Source organism: Glycine soja, chromosome 3 (genome assembly GCF_004193775.1).
Source record: "Glycine soja cultivar W05 chromosome 3, ASM419377v2, whole genome shotgun sequence".
Classification (NCBI taxonomy): Eukaryota; Viridiplantae; Streptophyta; class Magnoliopsida; order Fabales; family Fabaceae; genus Glycine; species Glycine soja.
Window position 1 is genome coordinate 8410875 of NC_041004.1, and position 19114 is coordinate 8429988.

A 19114-nucleotide genomic window follows, 5' to 3' on the forward strand; every position below is an offset into this window, starting at 1 on the left:
AACTAGTTATAAGTTATAACATAATAGGACAGTTATGTTATTTTATCTTATCCTATCATTTGTTAGCGACCAAGTAAATTGTTACGGAAAGGAATATTTAAATATGTTAGAATTATTATAAACTCCAAAATTTTCACTTTAATTATTTAACACAATTCAATCAGTTACATGTTTTTCTATAGTATATTTTTTTCTATATCTGTTATCAACTTCTTATACCAAATAAGAATTTGATTTAAATATGTTGTTAAAAGTAAAAAAATTTACATCATTATTTAATTATAAGTTGACGTATACAGTAACTTTATTAATTTTTGTTATAATTGATTTAAAAATTTATTTATGTTAGTTTTTAATTAATAAAGAGTTTAAAATTCTTTATACAATTGTTAATTTATAAAAGTTAAACTCATTAAATAATGATAATTATGTGCTCTTTTTAATGTGTTGCAATAATTTTTTTCCAACAAAATAAAAAGTAAGAAAAATATTATCTATGATTTATCCTTTACATTTTTATAAATATTTTGATAAATATTGGCTTATTTAGAAGTATAATCCAATATATTTTTTTAAAAGGAAACAAGCTAATATTATATCATTTATAATAAAAGTTTAAATACAACTAAGAATCAAATAAAAAACATGTGACCTAACATGAATCTAGACACTCTTACTAAACATTGAAAAACTTGATTTGTTTGTTGAACCTACGAACTTTATAAAACAGTTTTAAATAGAATGAATTCCCTTTGCGCAACTTTTCAAGATTGCACCGATTTCATTATTATGAAATCTGCTTGCTTTCAAACAATCCATTGCTTGCAATCTATTTCGAGAACAACATAATAAATATTATCTTAATTTTCTTTCTAAATTTTTAGCTTTATTTTTAAACTCCTGATATATTTTCTGAAAATGTGGATAATCATAAATTATTATTGAAGATATCATTTCACTACTGGTTGGGTTATTAAAAGTTCAATTACTGTATCTCTTTTATATGTCTTGGTGTTACTTATTGAATCTTCAACAATCTATTCACTGTTCATTTTTAACCACCCGTTTCCCGTTACAAGTTAATTCGTTAATACGTTTTAACCATTGGATGATTATAAACTCAAAATCGCTTTTGTTTCATACAAATCCTTCAAGTTCACTACTCAAATTGATGCTTATAAATACGGCAAAAAATACTCCTGAACTGATCCTTGTCTTAACCATAGATACAAGATGCACAATAGTTAAAACTAACGCAAGAAAAGCATCCACTGGGACTGGGGGAATTAAACATATGTATATATACACATTTTAATAGGAACACAGCAAGTTCTAGCAGAAAAACGAAAATTGGGGCCAAAATAGGAACATATTCCATTCCAATATACATTATTCCGCCTATACATTTACACGCCAGGCTGTTGCCTAATGCAATGGTACAAAAAAGGGGTTAAAAACCCGGAGCACATGGCCCAACTATTTAGCTATCTGAATATGTTAAATTCATCAATATTGGCTCTTCATTCCTTTGTCTGGAGAGAGATCATTGCAGCTAGTCTCGGTTAGGTAGGCTCATTCATCAACCTAAGACTCAGTTGATTAGTAAATTACACCACTCCATCATGGTTGCTTACAGTTTAGCTGGCTGTAGACGATTCCTTTGATTTTTCTGTCGCTGTGTCCTTGTCTGAGCTGCTTGTCTCACCAGTCTGTGTTTGACTAGTTTGTGTCTGAGTAGTCTGTGTTTGACTAGTCTGTGTCTGACTAGTTTGTGTCTGACTAGTTTGTGCTTGACTTGAAACCTGAGAATCGGAAGCAAGTCCCAGAACAACCAGCACAGCCCTAAACACATTCAAAAACTCAGAATCAATATTGTCAGCAAACATAATAAACAAGTTGGAGACCAAAAAAAATGATAATAAAACAAGAATAAAACAAATTCACCCTCAAAAAGAAATAGATAGAGTAGAAGGGCAGAAAAAAAGGTAAATTTGCCGGCATTTTTGTGCCTAGTGAATCTTAAACCTCGGAAGTTTAGATTGTATATCTGGCTGGCTTGCATGCGCAATCAATGGTGCCTTCAAGGCTGCAATTCTATTTAATGCATTTTCCAATTGTGCTGGAGGCAGCTGGTTGCAAGAATACACCACCAGAAAACGCATTAGAAATTTAGAACAGTTGTTTTAAAATCTAAAAGGCTCTCAGAAATACCATCCAAAAAACAGAAACGCCAAAGAACAAGGTATATTTGGACCCCAAGAAAAATAATAGAAGGGTATATTTAATTTGTTGAAATCAAAATTAAGTCTGATTCTATTAATAATAGGGACATTATCTTTGATTTGGAGGAAACAGAATATCCTCTATTTATGTACAATTGATGTAATTGTCCTATATAAACACGCATCCACAGTATACTCTGACATGCAGTCTCAAGACAAATATCTCTCTATTTCTCCTATTTTTACATAATTAATAAGCACTTTTTTCTTTATTCCTTTTGGGTTCCCTTCTGCCACAATTTTCCTCATCAAAAGCAAAGAAAATACATTAAACCGAATTAGTGAAAAATCAAGGAAAATGCAATGACTCGCTTAATTTGATGATTTAATGAGAACAATTATTTAAAAAACTAATTAAAAGCAACTGCATTTTTCATTTTATTAACTCTTCTCAAACCCATTTGGTATACAGAAGTGAGGCGTCTCTTAATAGCAGAGAATCAAGCTCTACTGTTGAATGCCATCAAAAATATTTCTTAAGAATACAGACCATGCAATCTCCCTCAATTCAAATAATAATAATAATCAAACTACTGCAGTCATATTTCCATATTGTATCATTAATCTAGCATGCATAGAGCTCCCTCAATAGTCACAAGGAAATGCAAGAAAATCTTACGATTTAATAGAAGTACAAATTGAAAGTAACAGCAACATAGTATGATGTCACTCCATTATGTTATGTCCATGTTGGTGCTAATGGCTTGGAATAGAATACTGATTACAACGAAAGCAGCATTATATTCTTAAACAATATACTTATGAAAGCTATTAGGAATTTAGGATTGGGCTAGTGGTTAGCAGCCCAGGGAATTTGCATGAGGCTATTATAAGTTCAAATCTCATTACAACTGTTACACCCAAAAAAAGTAAGGTTAAATTAGTTTTTTGGTCATCTAATTTATTATTTAGGTTCAATTTGGTCCTTTAATTTTTTTGGGTTCAATTTGATCCTCTAATTTTTAAAATTGATTCATTTTTTTGGGAAATGTTCATTTTGTGGCAGTTTAAAACAATTTAGTGACGGTTTTGAACCACCACAAAGTGTGATTTCTTACAATTTAGACTTAAGGACCAAATTTAATCGATTTAAAAAATTAGAGGACCAAATTAAACTTAAAAAAACTATAGGACCAAATTGAATTTAAAAAATAAATTAAAGGACTAAATAACTAATTTAACCAAAAAGTAAAAACAATATATTTATGTAGTTTAACAGTTAACCCTAGAAATCAACAAGACAGTTTATCTGTTGCTACTGTTCCACATATTTCATGTCAGCCACATGATGAATCTTCCTATATTATATTGATAACTGATATTTCCGTTCTTGTTTAAGTTATACGTTCATCATATAAATAGGTATGGTATGGTAGGGTTCAATGATGAACTGAGACAGTGAAAACTAATTCGTAATGTTAGATGATGCAGAATAGAGATTACAACTGTGCCATAAGTTTAAAAAAAAAAAAAAAAAGTTATTAAGTTCATGATAAAAGGAGTAAACAGAGATGATAATACCTGAAGCAAAATGCCAAATGACTGTGGTTTTGTCAACTGCACACACTTCAAGAATCCCACCCACAACTTAGGGTATTTCCATATCTGTAGCAGTTCATTTGATATACAAGTACACTCAAGAATTGAATAAATTACAAAAACAGATAACAATAATATATTCACCTGCTTCGTCACAAGGCGAGAAAGAATCCCCATTATAAAGTCCACCTATAGCAATTTATACAAGTCAATAATTTGTACAAATATATCATATTCAAACTAAACAACAGAAACAGATAACAAGGAATGATGGTAGAATCTTGTCAACTGGAAAATAAGGAATTAAAGGGTCAATAGGGAAAATATAAAGGGCAGAGCTTTGATGAAATATATATCCGGGGCTTCAAAACTAGAGCTATATTTGAAAGCCGTAAACAATCAACTAAAAGTTGGATTCCTAAATCCTGGTCCACAATAAACAGCCAAATTTGTTTCTTAGCATTATTACATTTTCCAGGATAAGTAAGCTTCTTATCCGTGTTGGAAAAGCACCAATTGCTTGTAATATAGTATGCATCAAAGGTAGCATATTAACGGGTCAATGGGGAAAATATAAATGGCAAAGCTTTGATTAATATATATCCAGGGCTTTAAAACTAGAGCTATATTTGAAAGCTGTAAACAATCAACTAAAAGTTGGATTCCTAAATCCTGGTCCACAATAAACAACCAAATTTGTTTCTTAGCATTATTACATTTTCCAGGATAAGTAAGCTTCTTACCAGTGTTGGAAAAGCACCAATTGCTTGTAATACAGTACGCATGAACAGTAAAGGAGGAGGAATCTGCTCAACCTGCAAGGAAGATCATTTGCCTTGTGAGATCAACTAAGTTGAATACGCATTCCAAATATATAAAACAATTTCCACATAACACACCAACTGATTCAAAACTCTGGCAAGAACTTCTTGAGTAAAAGTTTGCCGCTGCTCAAAGCAAGCATTGCATGCGTCTGTGACCTGCATATAAACACCTCAGTTGTGCAATGTGTCTTCATTAAATAAACCCAATGCATAAAACCAATCATCATCAGAACCTACCTTTTTCAAGGCAATTCCGTCCTTTTCAGGATCAATTCCATGAATTGCAATTAAAACTTCAGCCGGAGTAAGAACTGGACCTGATTGTGATGATCCCTGTAAAAGAATTCTGCAATTAATCAACTACAAAAATGTACTTAACGGTTCAGAACTAATTATTTATTAAAATACTGTGGAGTGTACATCCCGCAAACTTTACTGATTATGGAAGTTAACACTTCAATACAAGTGCTAAATTTCTGAGTGTAGGGTTAATCCTAACAAATGAGGTATTGTTCATTGGATTTTTATGATAATTTAATAAATAAATAAAACAGTACTTTTTAAGACTATAACCAATATTGTGCCCCAAACACTACTTTGGCAGGGACCAAAATAGTGGTAGTCCTACTACCACTATCATGCCATAGCATTTTTGGGGGCCAGCCACTCCATGCCACTATCCACTAGTATGGTTGTTGGACCTATCAACCGTTATCAAACCACCTGCAAATGTCTAGTCCTTGGCGTGAGGAGGTGTGTTGGAGATCCCACATTGACTAGTGATGTTAGAATTATATATTATTCTCTTAAATATCATTAGAAAGCAATTAGGGATTTGTTTATTATTACTTGGATTAGATTGATTCTATGTAATTAATGTAGATCCCATTTGCTCATTATAAATAAAGGATTAGTGGGCCATCCTTAACAACACAACACTTTCAGTAAAACACTGTTATATGGTATCAGAGCTTAGATTATTCATGACAGAGGAAGAACGAAAAATCGCTGGTGGACCTCTCTACTAATTGTCCCTCTTTCCGGCAATTTTTCACCTATTCGCCGCAGTGTTCCTTTCGCAAGAACAGTAATGCACATGCTGCGAGCACACTTACACTGCCACTGTGCAGTCATCTCGCCGGTGTGACCCTCCAATCAGAAGCACCACTTGCTGGCGAACCCAACGCCGCAATCCCCTTGACATTTGACGCTCTCCGGCCACCTCCCTGTCATTCAACAGCATTTTCCAGCAGCACCTGCCTTCTGCCACCACAGCTCCGGCAACCTTTCCATTCGGTGACCCCATCACCAACATTGCCATCCACCGATCTGCACGATGGTGGTGATGGCGACCTAATCGGAGCTTCGACGCTCTCTCACACGTCTTCCTTTGCATGCCAAACAGCATTTAAGCGCCCCACTGTTCCGGCTGGTGGTGGCATGTCTGGCCATGTTTCCGGCCTCCGTTTTCAGTGCCATGCGCCCTGAACTGAGGCGCACAAAGCCCAGTCAGTTTCAGGCCATTCTGAGACTGTTTAATTTGCCGGGCCTTATTTTTCGCACTTTGTTTTGTTAATGTTTCTGTTTTTTATTTCACGGATGAACAGCCCATCATCATCGCCAAAGACCGCCACGCAGTCCCTGTGTTATAAGTGATATTGCCAAAATACTGTATATAAGTAGTGGGGCTACTTTCACCTTACAATCCGATTTTGTAAGGTTGAGCTAAGCCCAACCCAAATTATAATACATCCAAAAGCTTACATTCCATATATTGGGTTCTAGTTCCACTTAAGCTTTAAGGAACACGTCTCCCTAAGTCAGAAACTCTGACTAATGACTGTAAAGGAATAAATAATACCTGTAATATGCGCCCAAGTGCTGCTTGGAACTTCTCTAAAGGAAGATTCACAATGTGAGAAAAAATGGGCATTACCTGTCAAAAGAATTGTTAAAATATGTCCACCAAATGAAAAGCAATGTCATCCAAGATAATTAGAAAGAAAAGGACAAAAAGATATACCTAAAGATAAAAGGGTCTTGAATCAAATCCATCAATGAATTCAATTTTTTTCATGATATAAATAAATCAAAATTTTAATTGGAAAAGTAAAAAGCAACAACGAATTGACATCCAATTGAAAGAAAAATAGGGAGAACCTCATCATTTGATAGGAATGGTAATATCGGAATAAGAAACTCTGCATCCTGTATAGAATCAACCAGTTATTAACCATATTCGGAAATTTCACTTTAAAACTGATAGGGCTAACACTTTAAAATACCTTGAGTTTTGAATCATGCAACCTTTTCACAGTACATATTAAATCCTTAGAAGGGATCGTACCATCTGTAAGTGTTTGCAATACCTGGCATGGTCAATGTAAAATTATCAATATTCAATATATTCAAAATTTTCAACACTCATTAAAAAATTATATAAGGTAAGACAGTAAACCTGCATTAGAAGATTCTCGCTTCCATTTGGGGGATCTGAAATAATTTCAAGGAGATCTGAAGATGAGCCCATAGTACGTACTAGTATTGGAATTTGGCGATGTACTGCCTGCATTATACAATTAATGATATAACCCAGTGACAGAACAACAAATAGTTGACAATATTCACTAGATCCCATATTCCAAAAACTGAAACCTGCTTCACTGCCTTTGATGTACTTCTATAGATGACAAATATTTGGCGAAAGAGAGAATGTTTCTGTCATCATAAAGCATCAATATGTATTACTTTTAATCAAATAACAGAACATGAGTTACAGAATATAAAAGGATGTATACTGTGAAAAGTAGGAAATAAAACAATACCTTTGTACACAAAGCAAAATACAATGACATGCACCTCTGAGCCTCAGAAACTGAATCTGGTGAGACACTCTCAGATGTGCATGATTGACGATTATCTGAGGTGACATCTTTAGTGCTGCCACTCAATGATGATTGTTCGTTTGGAACCTTCTCAACATCAGGTCCCTGAAAATGAAAAGGATGGAAAAGAAAAAAAAAACAAACTATCATATCTCAACAAGAAGAAATGACACAAACTTTCCATCAAGAGGACTCTAACAAAAAAAAAAAGTAAATCTATAAATATGTGAATACCTTTTCTGAATCAGCAATGGAACCTTCAATATCAGTAGCTTCAGATGCATCCCCACTCATCACTGAGAAAAGCATTTCCTTTGCAAAATCTTCTATTTGCTTAGAAATGGATGACAAAGGATAAAGCTTATTTGCCACCTGCAATAAGAGCTCAAATTGTAAGACATTCTGTTTGCAGTCAAATAAATGTTTCAACAGGAATTTAATGCTTAATGTACCAGACGTATCGCCTTCATACGCACTTCTTCCAGATGATGCACTGCACTCTTTAATTGAAAAAGGAAAAAAATCAAAAATTAAGGAAAAGATCAGATGTAAGCCAAAAAATTACAATTACAAGAGGACAGAAGGTTTGAAAATTTAGTTTCTACAATTCAAGGAGAAAAGCAAGGGGCAATATCATTAAGCCACCCACTTAAAGTTCAATTTATACATATGAAGAAAGAAAACCAATGAGGAATTATGACTCTAACAACAACTAAGCAAACATCAAAGTTAGTATAACAAAAGTAGGAGAAAAAAACCTGTAGAGCAATTTGTAAGCAAGTATCTCGAATGGGAGGCCTTAGAAGAATCAAACTCCATACAGTACTTAGACCTTGAGTAACTCTATCTGCATTCAGTGAGTGCAACTCCTTTTCACCTTTATCCCCATTTCCAGGAGAACACATGTTTTCTAAAATTTTCAGAACTGATTTTGGTAAATAAGGAGATTCACCAAGCAATTTACTTAATGATTTATCTGAAGGTGGAAAGGAATCTCTAAGTGCTTCTGCCTGCAATTGAAGTGAACCAAAAGCTCAATTCATGCCTTGCAAATGGACAAAAGAATCAAGAAAAAAGGGGCACAGACCACTGTAAGGAGGAAATTTTCATATACAGAAGCTGCTGTTGTGGAAGAAAAGAAGTCAGGCTCCTCTTCAGCCTCACCAAATAATCTGTAGAGGACACGCAATGTCAACTCATGTCCCTGAGACATTAGGTAATCATTGTCAGCATTTATAAATATATGCACCTTGCACATAATAGCCACTAGCTTATCTAATTTATTTAAACCAAATAGCAGTGTCCATCAAATCTGTAACATATTAGATGTCCAACTACAAGACACATAAACTCGATTTATACTCATACCTGATTTAGCTCTATAAACAACAGTGCCCATTACACTTACAGAACAATACATATCAACTCTAAATCTAATACAACTAAACATGCATATGACAAATTGAACCCATCTGGATAATGTATCTCTAATGATTATAAGAGGTCAGCTCCACAACTTCAAATTTGCAAAATACAGTTGTCCTAAGGAAAAACCCTACCTTTTCAAAACCAGTTCTTAATTGATTTTAGAGAAATATAAATCCTCTCTTTCTCAGAAAGGAAAAACAAAATTTAAAGGCAAATTAGGATGGTCTATTTTTTTAACATTAAATTGATGAAAATGAAACAAACAAATATGAAAAAAGAAGATAACATGCATTACTCTTTATTTCTTTTACTTATGGGGTAAGGAGCTGGAAATAGTGTGCTTCACTGTTTTACTCACGTCAAAGCTAATACTTAAAGAAATTGGCACAGAAACCGTAACACTTGAGACAAGAGCTCACCTCATGACTAATGTAATCAATCAAAATATGCTTCTGTAATAGTTTCCACGGGTCTAATTCCAAGGGAAACTGCATGAACAATAAAAAAGAGAGCACAGTATTAATTATAAAGTGGCTGTAAGCAAAAACAAACGTGTGCACACACACACATACTATTAAGTCTAGCATTGATATTGGGATCTTAGGGATGTCTAAATTACACAATTTGAAAGCATTTAAGAATAGAGAGAGAAATAATAATTGATGGTAAGCAAAGAATTTTCACCTCAACTCCTAAATAAGCAAGTATCGAAAAACGAATGTTGGTGCCTCCAGCTACAGCTATTTGCTTATATGCATCAATAATACGCATAAAACATGACTTTTGCAAATGATCCTTTTGTTCATCTTCAAGGTCAACAACAGGAGCAATCATCTTTGGCAAGACTAATCGGGGAGGCACAACTGAAGTAGCTGTTGAGGACACCAAGCTATTGACATCTCTAACAGCCGCTTTTGGGCTCAGCTCCTCAGACCTATCTGTTGATATTGATGGAGCTACGTTCAGAGGTGACCTCTGATCCAAACTTGTAACCTGCTCTTGACTGCCATCTTCTAGGCATGTTTCAGTGGAAACCAACAAGGAAGGAGCAGAAGTTTGTGACACAGAATCACTACGACCAAAAGAATCTAGGCCAGGGATTCCACTCTCTGAGTTTCCAACATCATGGATGTCAGGAGGCATAGTTGTGCAGCCATTCTCTACTCCAGGTATACTGGCATCAGAAGATGGAAAATCAATAGGCGATGGTATATTTTCAGATTCAATATTCATGCCAGAATCCACAGCACCACTATTTGCAGCAGTTGCAGAAATTTCTTCCTCCACTTGTGACTTCTGCAATATTTGTGTACATCAAAGAGTTACTCAAAAGATGACTCAGAAATATGATACAGAAAAATAGACAGATTAAACCATTACAAATGAAAGGGACTGGTAGTAAATTGAAAAACAAAAAGATAAAGCCTAAAAACCAAAAATACCAGATAAATAAAATTAATAATTACACCACTACCTCATTGGACACTGATTGATGTGCATCAAGAAGGGAAGCTATTGGCGGGAAAGTACTAGAAAGTGACATAACAGCAGCTACAAATGATGGTGGATATTTAGCCTTGTCATCAGAACCAATCATACTAATGTCTTGCAGCTGTTCATCATTTCCTTCAGCATTAGGGTAATTCGGAGGTAGGTTTTGCATATTTGCCATCACCACCTCAGCTAGCAAGTCAGCAGAAATACTTGAGATGAGAATTTCCAAATGTCCAACAGCTCTTTCACCTTGAGCAATCAAAGCACCAAATGTGGCAACAAGTTGCCGTACAGGCCCATTATCCACATCTCCTTTTGAAGATGTTGGTACAGTTGGAGTCTCATCCTGAGAGTAGGTAGTGGTACATTCATCTAACTCCTTAGGCTCTTCCAAAGCAACAACAGTTGTCCTGACCCGTTTTCCAGGAGTTTCTTCATCTTCAGCTAAATCACCTCCAATTTGTGATCCTGATCGTTTTCTTGCCAAATTATTCTGCACTGAATCGCCAGAATTTGTTGCAGGTTCCTCTTCCTGAAAAAATAAATAAATAAAAGAACACAGTGAGCAAGAATTGAAGAGCAATACCATGATGTCCTACCCGTATTAAATGCTATTGAAAATCTTTCTTTTGTGCACAAAATTCCATGCAACTAACCAAAACCACTTGTTATTGCAACCACAACTCCAACTGTTTGCATTTCTACATTTACTCCTATTTCAAAATATTTATCATTTATGGTAAAAGCAAATATTAAGTTAAGAAAGCATTTAAATAGCTTCAATTCATGGAAATATTACAATTGAGAATGGAAGAGACATAACCCCAAAAACTAGCTCAAGTGAGGAGGATTGTCCAAGTCAATATAAAAAGTAAATATGCCCAGCCAACATACAATCTAAAACACCTCCTTCAAGCTAAGGACGAAATCTGCACGACTAGACATTTGCAGTGGTGACCTAACTAGGATAGGGTCTAATACCAAATTAGAATTGAAAATATACCAAGTCTAACTCAAGAGAAAAGGATTGTTCAAGTCACTATGATTATTTTGGCCATATATCTACCTAATGTGGGATCATAACCATCAGAAAATATTAAATACCTCAATCATGACAAAATACTAGACAAAGTAACCTGTGTATATGCATCATGCATGGTTGCCCTCCAATTCCAAATGAATATGTTTCTCAAGAAATTTACAGTACTGCCATTGGACAGGAAAATTTATCACCAAACAACATATGGCAAGCAGCAGGACAATTTCATTATACATGAAGATTACACTACATCAGTGCTTTATTTTTCGTTCCATTTATTGGAGATACCAGGAGACAATAATAAAGTTGGATATAAATAATTAATGTCATCTTAATTTTCTAAAGCAACAAAAATAATGGAACAAAACCCATTTTCAAAAAACAACAGAAATTTTGAAACTGAGTATCATCTATCTCTTCTGTAAATAATAATAATAATAATAATAATAATAATAATAATAATAATAATAATAATAATTGAACTATCAATTCAATTGTCTATATATATAGGCATCAGTGTTGTTAAATGGTGGCCCCATGACTGCTATAGCGGAATGGCATGGCGGATTTTTGCCAACCACCATAGGCAATTTGTGAAGGTAGGCCTACCATGGCAGCGCCATAGGCAGCAATTGCATGTCTATATGGGGGAATTTTGGCCTTCCACCACATCCCGGCATCCGCCATTGATAACATTGATAGGCATACAGCTAATATTTCATTCAGCTTAATACACGACTTCCATATTTACATGTTCAGAGTGCAAATATGTATGTAAGAAACAAAACAATTAAAAATAATTAAATTAAATAAATAAACATCCCAGGAAGAGGGTGGTACCTTGATAACAGGTTGATCATCTTTCTCTCTCTCTATGGTTCCATTACTAGCAGAGATTAGGTGGAACACCCGATCTGCCTTTCCTTCTGACTGCATTTCCTTCAAGGCCTCTGCCAAACGATCTCTCCACTATCAAAACAAAAAATAATCAGTTTTCTATAACACCATTTCAGACCAAGCCTCTTAATTATGAGTATGCACCCGATTACTCATAAAGTCATTTAAGGAAAACATCATCAGTGTTTTCAATAGCAGATCACAGAAAATTAGAAAAAGCTGAAAATCCACTATATCATATAGTGGAAAGATTCGTGGGCAAATAGCGGAAGCCACATAGTGGTTGAAATATAAAATATATATATATATATATATATATATATATATATTACAATTACATATATGTATAAAAAATTGAAAACGTGATGGAGAACAGAGAAGCTTTTGAGTGTTAAGTGACTGCCAATCTTCTTGATAGGGAATGAATTAGAAATGTGAAGAATGAAAAGAGTGTAGCATGGGAAAATAGAAGGCTATCTGTTGGGCTTTATGGTTTAAAATTGCAATCAAATTAACTAACCAGATAACAAAATTAAAAATAATAAACAGAGGATGAGTTTTAAAAATTCACCACATCCAAAGGGAAAATAAAAGGCTATTTGTTGGGCTTTTTAATGGAAAATTGCAGCCCAATTGAATTGACTATTCAGACTAAACAAAAAAATAATAATAAACAGAGGAGTTATAAAGTCTCACATGACACAACTTAACCATCTGCATGTGAGTTTTTAAGAAACCAGTGTAAATTTTGAGTGCAGCCCCCCGCAAGGCCCATACCTGAACCCACACATGACCTGGTTTTTTTTTTCTTTTTGAATGCTGAACCCTAAACACCACCTTCTGTCCCCAACCCACTCACCAGTCACCAGATTCAATGTCTACAACACATTGGAAAATTTCACCATTGTGCAGTGCCTGACTGGCTACACAACACCCACAACGTAACACAAACCTGCAAGGCCCATAAGACAGCCATGATTGCCTTTATCTTATTATGGACTCCGCAAAATAATGATGTCACAATCATGTTTCCACTGAATCCTATGGCGCAATAGTGTGACAATGCTGCTATGCCCACAATTTAACATGCTGAATGTCATAATAGTCAAAGCTATGTTGACATTTTCAGCTCTCATGAAGCTAGTAAAAATAAGCGATTTTCTCTCTAAAATAAGCTAGACCAAAGCAGTCAACGTAACACTCGTTGATACACCAAACATGGATCCCTCATGACAGATTTTGTTGTTCTCACCCAACAACTATATCAATCACAGTAAACAATAAAGATGTCAAGCACATTTAGTCTAATAGAATTACCGGAGCAGCACTTGGATGTGTACATTTCGAGCAAGTAACAAAGGCATTCTTCAAAGCAAAATGTGTAGCTGATACACAGACCCCATTAACAACAGAGCTGGAAGGTTCCAAACTGAGCAAAACTGGCAAGATGCGGCCATAGAATGCAGGCCTGTCAAATGCAATGGCTGATAGACTGGAAATAGACCAATAAGGAAGTCAATACTAAGAAAGTAACAATCATAATAATGGACTTTTACAAACAGCGTCAACAGTTAGCAGTAATTGCAAGTAATTAAAAATAATTGATTGACAGTCTTAGAACAATCCTCAATTTACAAAATGAGCGTCAGTTTTCTTCCAAACAAAACCCAGTCAAATAAGTTGATTATATTGGATTGAAAGACATCCTCTCTCTCTTTCTTTGTGCATGCATGTGCATTTGTGCAGGTGTCTAAGAGTAAGAGAAGCAATCAAATATTAATCATCTAATCATCACAGAAGTATCATCAGGAAGTTCTAACAAAATAAAATTCTGTATGTGCATCTGTGAGAGTATGCAAGTAAATACTGGCCAACTGATCATCATTAGGCATGTGTCATCAAGAATAAAATATGAAGTCATGATTTTTTAAGCAGTCACATTGGACAGAAAATCAAAAGGAGTAAAATAAAAGATCAAATACCTTTTAATCAGCACAATGATTACTGAGTTACTAAGGGACTTCACAGTTGGAAATCTGAGTTGATCAAGCAAGAGACCCAAACGATGGCTGGCTTCAATTTTCAAATCTCCAATGTTAAGTACAGGATGACCCCGCCTGAGCCATAATATATTAAATTCCACAGGCCTTCCTATAAAAAAGTGAGAAGCCATAAAAGCAAGTGATTTAAGTATGATGAAAACAACAGATTGGCACAAGCATCCTTTTACCCAACCAATCTCAATGTAATACCTTGATGAGAAGTGGGCTCTGAGGAACCATTGGGATCAGGTGTGTAAAGACGAATAACTGCCTCAACAAACTTCAGTGCCAGCAGCTTTGCGCCACCACTTCCATGCTTTCAAACATGTTACCAAGTACAACCATCAGACAATAAACCAAAACAGGTAACTTCATACTTTCAATGAGAGCAATAACTTACTTGAAAAGCTATTGAGTACACTTTGTCTTTGAATTTAAGCATCCATGCCCAAGCAGATTCAAGGGCACCATCTAAATCACTAGAGTATAGACCCTAAAAATAAAACCAAAATGAGAATGTTGATATCATAAAATGTATACATGAGGTAATACGATGAGAGATAACTGCTATAAGATATTTAAAATTTTAAATAGTATAGCTACCAAATATTTCCCAGCTTTTTCTTATTCATCGACTGAGTTTGTTTATATATGAAATGATGAATAGAATACTTGCTTTATCACTTTATATAAGATATTCTAGACTTCTAGTTATAAATTATAATACTGTACCAAGAAGGGGAAAAAAACACAGGTTGATAGAAGTCAAAGGCTTTCCAAAAATTTTAAGCTTAGAACCAGATTTGGACAGGTGGCAGTCCCTGTCAACATATCATAAACCCAAGAAAAATTATGTTGGTATTAACATGACAACTTCCCTCACTTTTCCTGTTTCTTAATTCATAAAAAAATCAATTTCACTAACCAATGTTTCCCCCACTTTACAAACAGGTTTCAGATTACAGTTGCAGTTTCATCACAATCCTTGACATTGCGGGAAAATGCGGCCACAATTGTGGTTGCAATGTGATTGCAGCAAGCCCAAAAAACTTGGAAGTTGTGGCCAATATCGCAGTCTCAAACCATGATTCCCTATAGAACATCAACTATCTATGAAATCTAACTAACATCTATCCCAACGAGCGAAAAATCTAAAATAAAACTCAGTTCTCAAATTGCCATTCAGTTGCACGAATTTCAGAACAAATCCACATAACACTGACACACCAAAAATCACAAAAAGTCAAGTAACCACACTAAGACACGGTCAAAACCAAGAATAACTTGTACCACAACAACTACACTCATCACCAATTTTGTCACAAAACAGCAAATGCAGTTGCCATTCAAAACAAAACACTCACCTGAACCACAATTTTCTCAAGAGTGGCGCGAAACAAGTCAGTTCCGCACAGTAGAACTTGGCGAACAACCGCCGGCGTGTCATCATCCAATAAATCAATAAGCACAGGCACAATGTTGGACAAGAACTCTGTGTTCTTCAATCCAATCTCCCCAAGCATCCTGAAACCAAAAAATAAAATAAAAATAAAAAGAGGTCCACCTCAAATTTCAATTCCACACACCAATTCAATATATTCAAAGTTTGAGTGGGTTCGGTTTCATGGTGGAAATAACGAGAATGGATTTTACAAAAATATAGGTGTTTGGTTATTGCCAGATAAAAATTGACTTTACCTCAAAACCTCAGTTTGACTATAAGTAATAAAAACTAGCTTTGGCATTGCTTTGAAAAATTTACACTAAGTATTTATAGCAGGTTTGCATTTAAGATATATATCACTTCGCTTGAAAATCAATTTCATTCAAATTCAATTTTGCAATCACTCATCCAAACACACACTAAGAATAACTTAGAGACCAACGGGAAAAAGGTGTCCTCAGTGACGAATTTGCAAACGGGGCCGAGGCATTGGAGCGGAAGAGGAAGAGTGAGGGAAGGATAGCTTCCAGAATCAATCCTGGCACCCAAAATCATGGTAATAAAAATTTTGAAAAAGTGGAAGCAACTATATGTTGCTTTGGCTTTCAAGGTGGAATTGGAATTGATTGTGGGAAAACTGAATCCAATCCAAACACACTAGACTTCATATAAGTGATAAAAGGTAGCTTTTGCATCCAAACATTACACTAAAATTCTACAGCAAACTTGCATTCAAGATAAATAAAAGCATCCAAACATAAACCCGCTTCGCTAAAAAATCAATTTTTACTACCCAAAATCAATTTTGCAAATGCTCATCAGGGGAAACTGGGGTACTTACTCGGTGAGGAATTTGCGAACGGGGCCGAAGCGATCGGAGTGGAAGAGGAAGAGCGAGGGGAGGAACTCGGTGAGGAGAACGGGGTCTTCGGGGGGAAGTTCGTGGCGGAGTTGGCGCAGCGATTCTAGCTTCGAAGGGATGTCGATGGCCAGCTTGGCGGCGTTCACGAGACTCGCCAGTTTTTCGCGGGAAGTCGCCGCCATGGACATTGTTTTTCCGACCATGGCTGAGAGAGAAAAAGGAGACACAGGCTAGTTTGGCAGAATTTGCATGGAAATTGAGAGCAAGAGAGGATCAGTGTCGTTGTTTTTTCTAGGGTTTGGTTTGGGGTGGAAGAAGAAGAGCAAGAAGAGGGAGAAGGAGATTCGTTTGAAATTGGTTTTACACAAAGGTGATGAATACTTTGTAAATTTTTAAATATTTAATTTAATTTTTTTAATTTAGTCTTTGGGAAAATTAAATTATTTTAATAATTGATTATATGTGTAATCAATAAATTTTTTATGGAAGTAGTCGATTAGATATAATTAATTTTAATCAGAAATAATTTTTATTTTGATAAGTTTGCTGAAAAGTAATTTTATGATTAATTTTGATTGGGTGAAAAAAATTAATTTTTACATAATAAAAAAATATGAAAACAACTGAAAATATAAAAAAAAATCATTAGTAAAAATTGTTTACTTGAAATCACATTAATATTTAAATTAATAGGGTAAAATTATTTTTTTTTAACTCATTGCTTTAATAATAAAATAATAATACAATTTTTTTATAATAAAAATGTCTATTAATAATTTTTTAGGTAAATTGATGTTCACTTCTTTTTTATATGATCTAAAAGAAGTAGATTATACAAGCGACTTTTGTGATTTTTTTAAATTATATGCATAAGAAAATTCATGAAATTTTTTTTGACAAAATCAAGTAGAAAAATTTATATTCGGAAGAACAATTTACTTGTAATTCCCTTAAGAAAATAATTTACTTGAAATGCCATTAATAATTAAATAATTATTAGAGTGAAAATAATTATCAAGGGAGTTTGTGGAGATAGTTTTGGAAATAGTTTTTTGGAATAATGAAGTGTAAAAATGCTTTAATTGATTAAAAAAACATTAACGAAAATCAATAGGAATTAGCGACACTATTTATTTGTAACATAATGTGTTTATTAGTTCAGTTCATTTGAATGTTCTATTAATAATGCAGAAGGCGCAAGTTCAATTCTTGCTTGGACCATTAATTTTAAATTAAATCGTAAATTATGTTTTTGAAAAAAAAAATAAAAAAAAACCTATGGGCCACTTACGGATGGAGTAATTTTAGTTTTCCTTATATTTGATTGTAAATTGAGTTTTGCTTCAATTTAACATTCAAAACCTTTTTTCATTTTGAACCTTTTTACAAAATATTTCAAAGACCTTAAAAGACTCATGTTTATTTGCAAGGAAGTTTACCAATATATATATTGAATAGTCATCAACTATGACAAAGTTATATTTCTTACATCCGTGACTCAACGTTCTAGTTGGTCCAGATAGATCTATATGCAACAGTTGTAGCAGTTTGGAAGTGGGAACAACATCTTTAGATTTAAATGAGTTTTGATTTGTGTTCCCTTGTTAACATGCATCACATAGAAGATGGGTTTTTCAACAAATCCTTTCACTAAATCATTTTTAGATAGTTTTGAAATATGTTTCAAATTGACATGCCCAAGTTTTTTATGCCAAATCCATCTTTCACCTTCTTTGGACAACAAACATGTTACATCATGTTTGCTATGATCTATTCGATCTCTCATATAAATTGTTGTGTCATCTAGCAATAAAGAATGACTTGTCATCTTCTGTCTTGACTATACACTTATATTTGTTAAAGAACACAGTATAACTTCTGTCACAAAATTAACTTATGCTTAGTAGAGTATACTTCAGACCTTCAACATACAATACATTGTTTATGGAGGCTAGAGAGGGCATACCAATTTTAGCTATATCAGTAATCTTTCATTTGTCCATACCTTTAAAAAGCAATTGTTCCTCCTTCGACTGGCTTTAGGTCAAAGAACATAAACCTTTCCCCTGTCATGTGTTATAAGCAACCACTTTCCAAGTACCAACTTAAACCTCTTGCCTTTTCCTACGAATGATATCTACAATAGGAACAATATGAGATTTTGTTACCTAAAACTTTTTGGGTCCAACAAAATTAGTACCCTTAGACATTTATTTTTTCTTATGGATGCATCTGAACTTGGAATATCCAAACTTACCATAAAAGTCATTTTTGTCTGAATCAGACTGTATCTTGGAGGAAGATACCTTTGTTTCTAAGCTTAAGCCAAACTTATCATGGGGATGTTGATGGAATTTTAAAAGCATAGTTATAATATT

At 34.3% G+C, this 19114-nt stretch overlaps 1 protein-coding gene across 2 annotated transcripts; it reads right to left on the reverse strand.

The window, feature by feature from the left end:
- Nucleotides 1-1194: 1194 nt before the first annotated feature.
- Nucleotides 1195-17094, reverse strand: LOC114406128. Of its 2 annotated transcripts, none has more exons than XM_028368712.1 (27): nucleotides 16716-17094; nucleotides 15795-15954; nucleotides 14831-14923; nucleotides 14641-14746; nucleotides 14371-14539; nucleotides 13706-13880; nucleotides 12332-12460; nucleotides 10433-10984; nucleotides 9643-10254; nucleotides 9378-9446; nucleotides 8618-8734; nucleotides 8289-8540; nucleotides 7983-8030; nucleotides 7765-7902; nucleotides 7471-7635; nucleotides 7301-7363; nucleotides 7104-7211; nucleotides 6931-7014; nucleotides 6806-6853; nucleotides 6507-6581; nucleotides 4883-4978; nucleotides 4721-4801; nucleotides 4565-4636; nucleotides 3966-4010; nucleotides 3804-3887; nucleotides 2026-2129; nucleotides 1195-1842 (listed from the first exon to the last, which is right to left on the reverse strand). In XM_028368712.1, exons 1-27 carry the CDS (start codon nucleotides 16937-16939, stop codon nucleotides 1638-1640), a joined length of 4074 nt encoding a protein of 1357 aa, XP_028224513.1. In that variant the 5' UTR covers nucleotides 16940-17094; the 3' UTR covers nucleotides 1195-1637. The 2 variants fall into 2 exon arrangements, with proteins under 2 accessions (XP_028224513.1, XP_028224512.1); XM_028368711.1 differs by having other exon boundaries at nucleotides 10430-10984.
- Between the last annotated feature and the right edge of the window lie 2020 nt (nucleotides 17095-19114).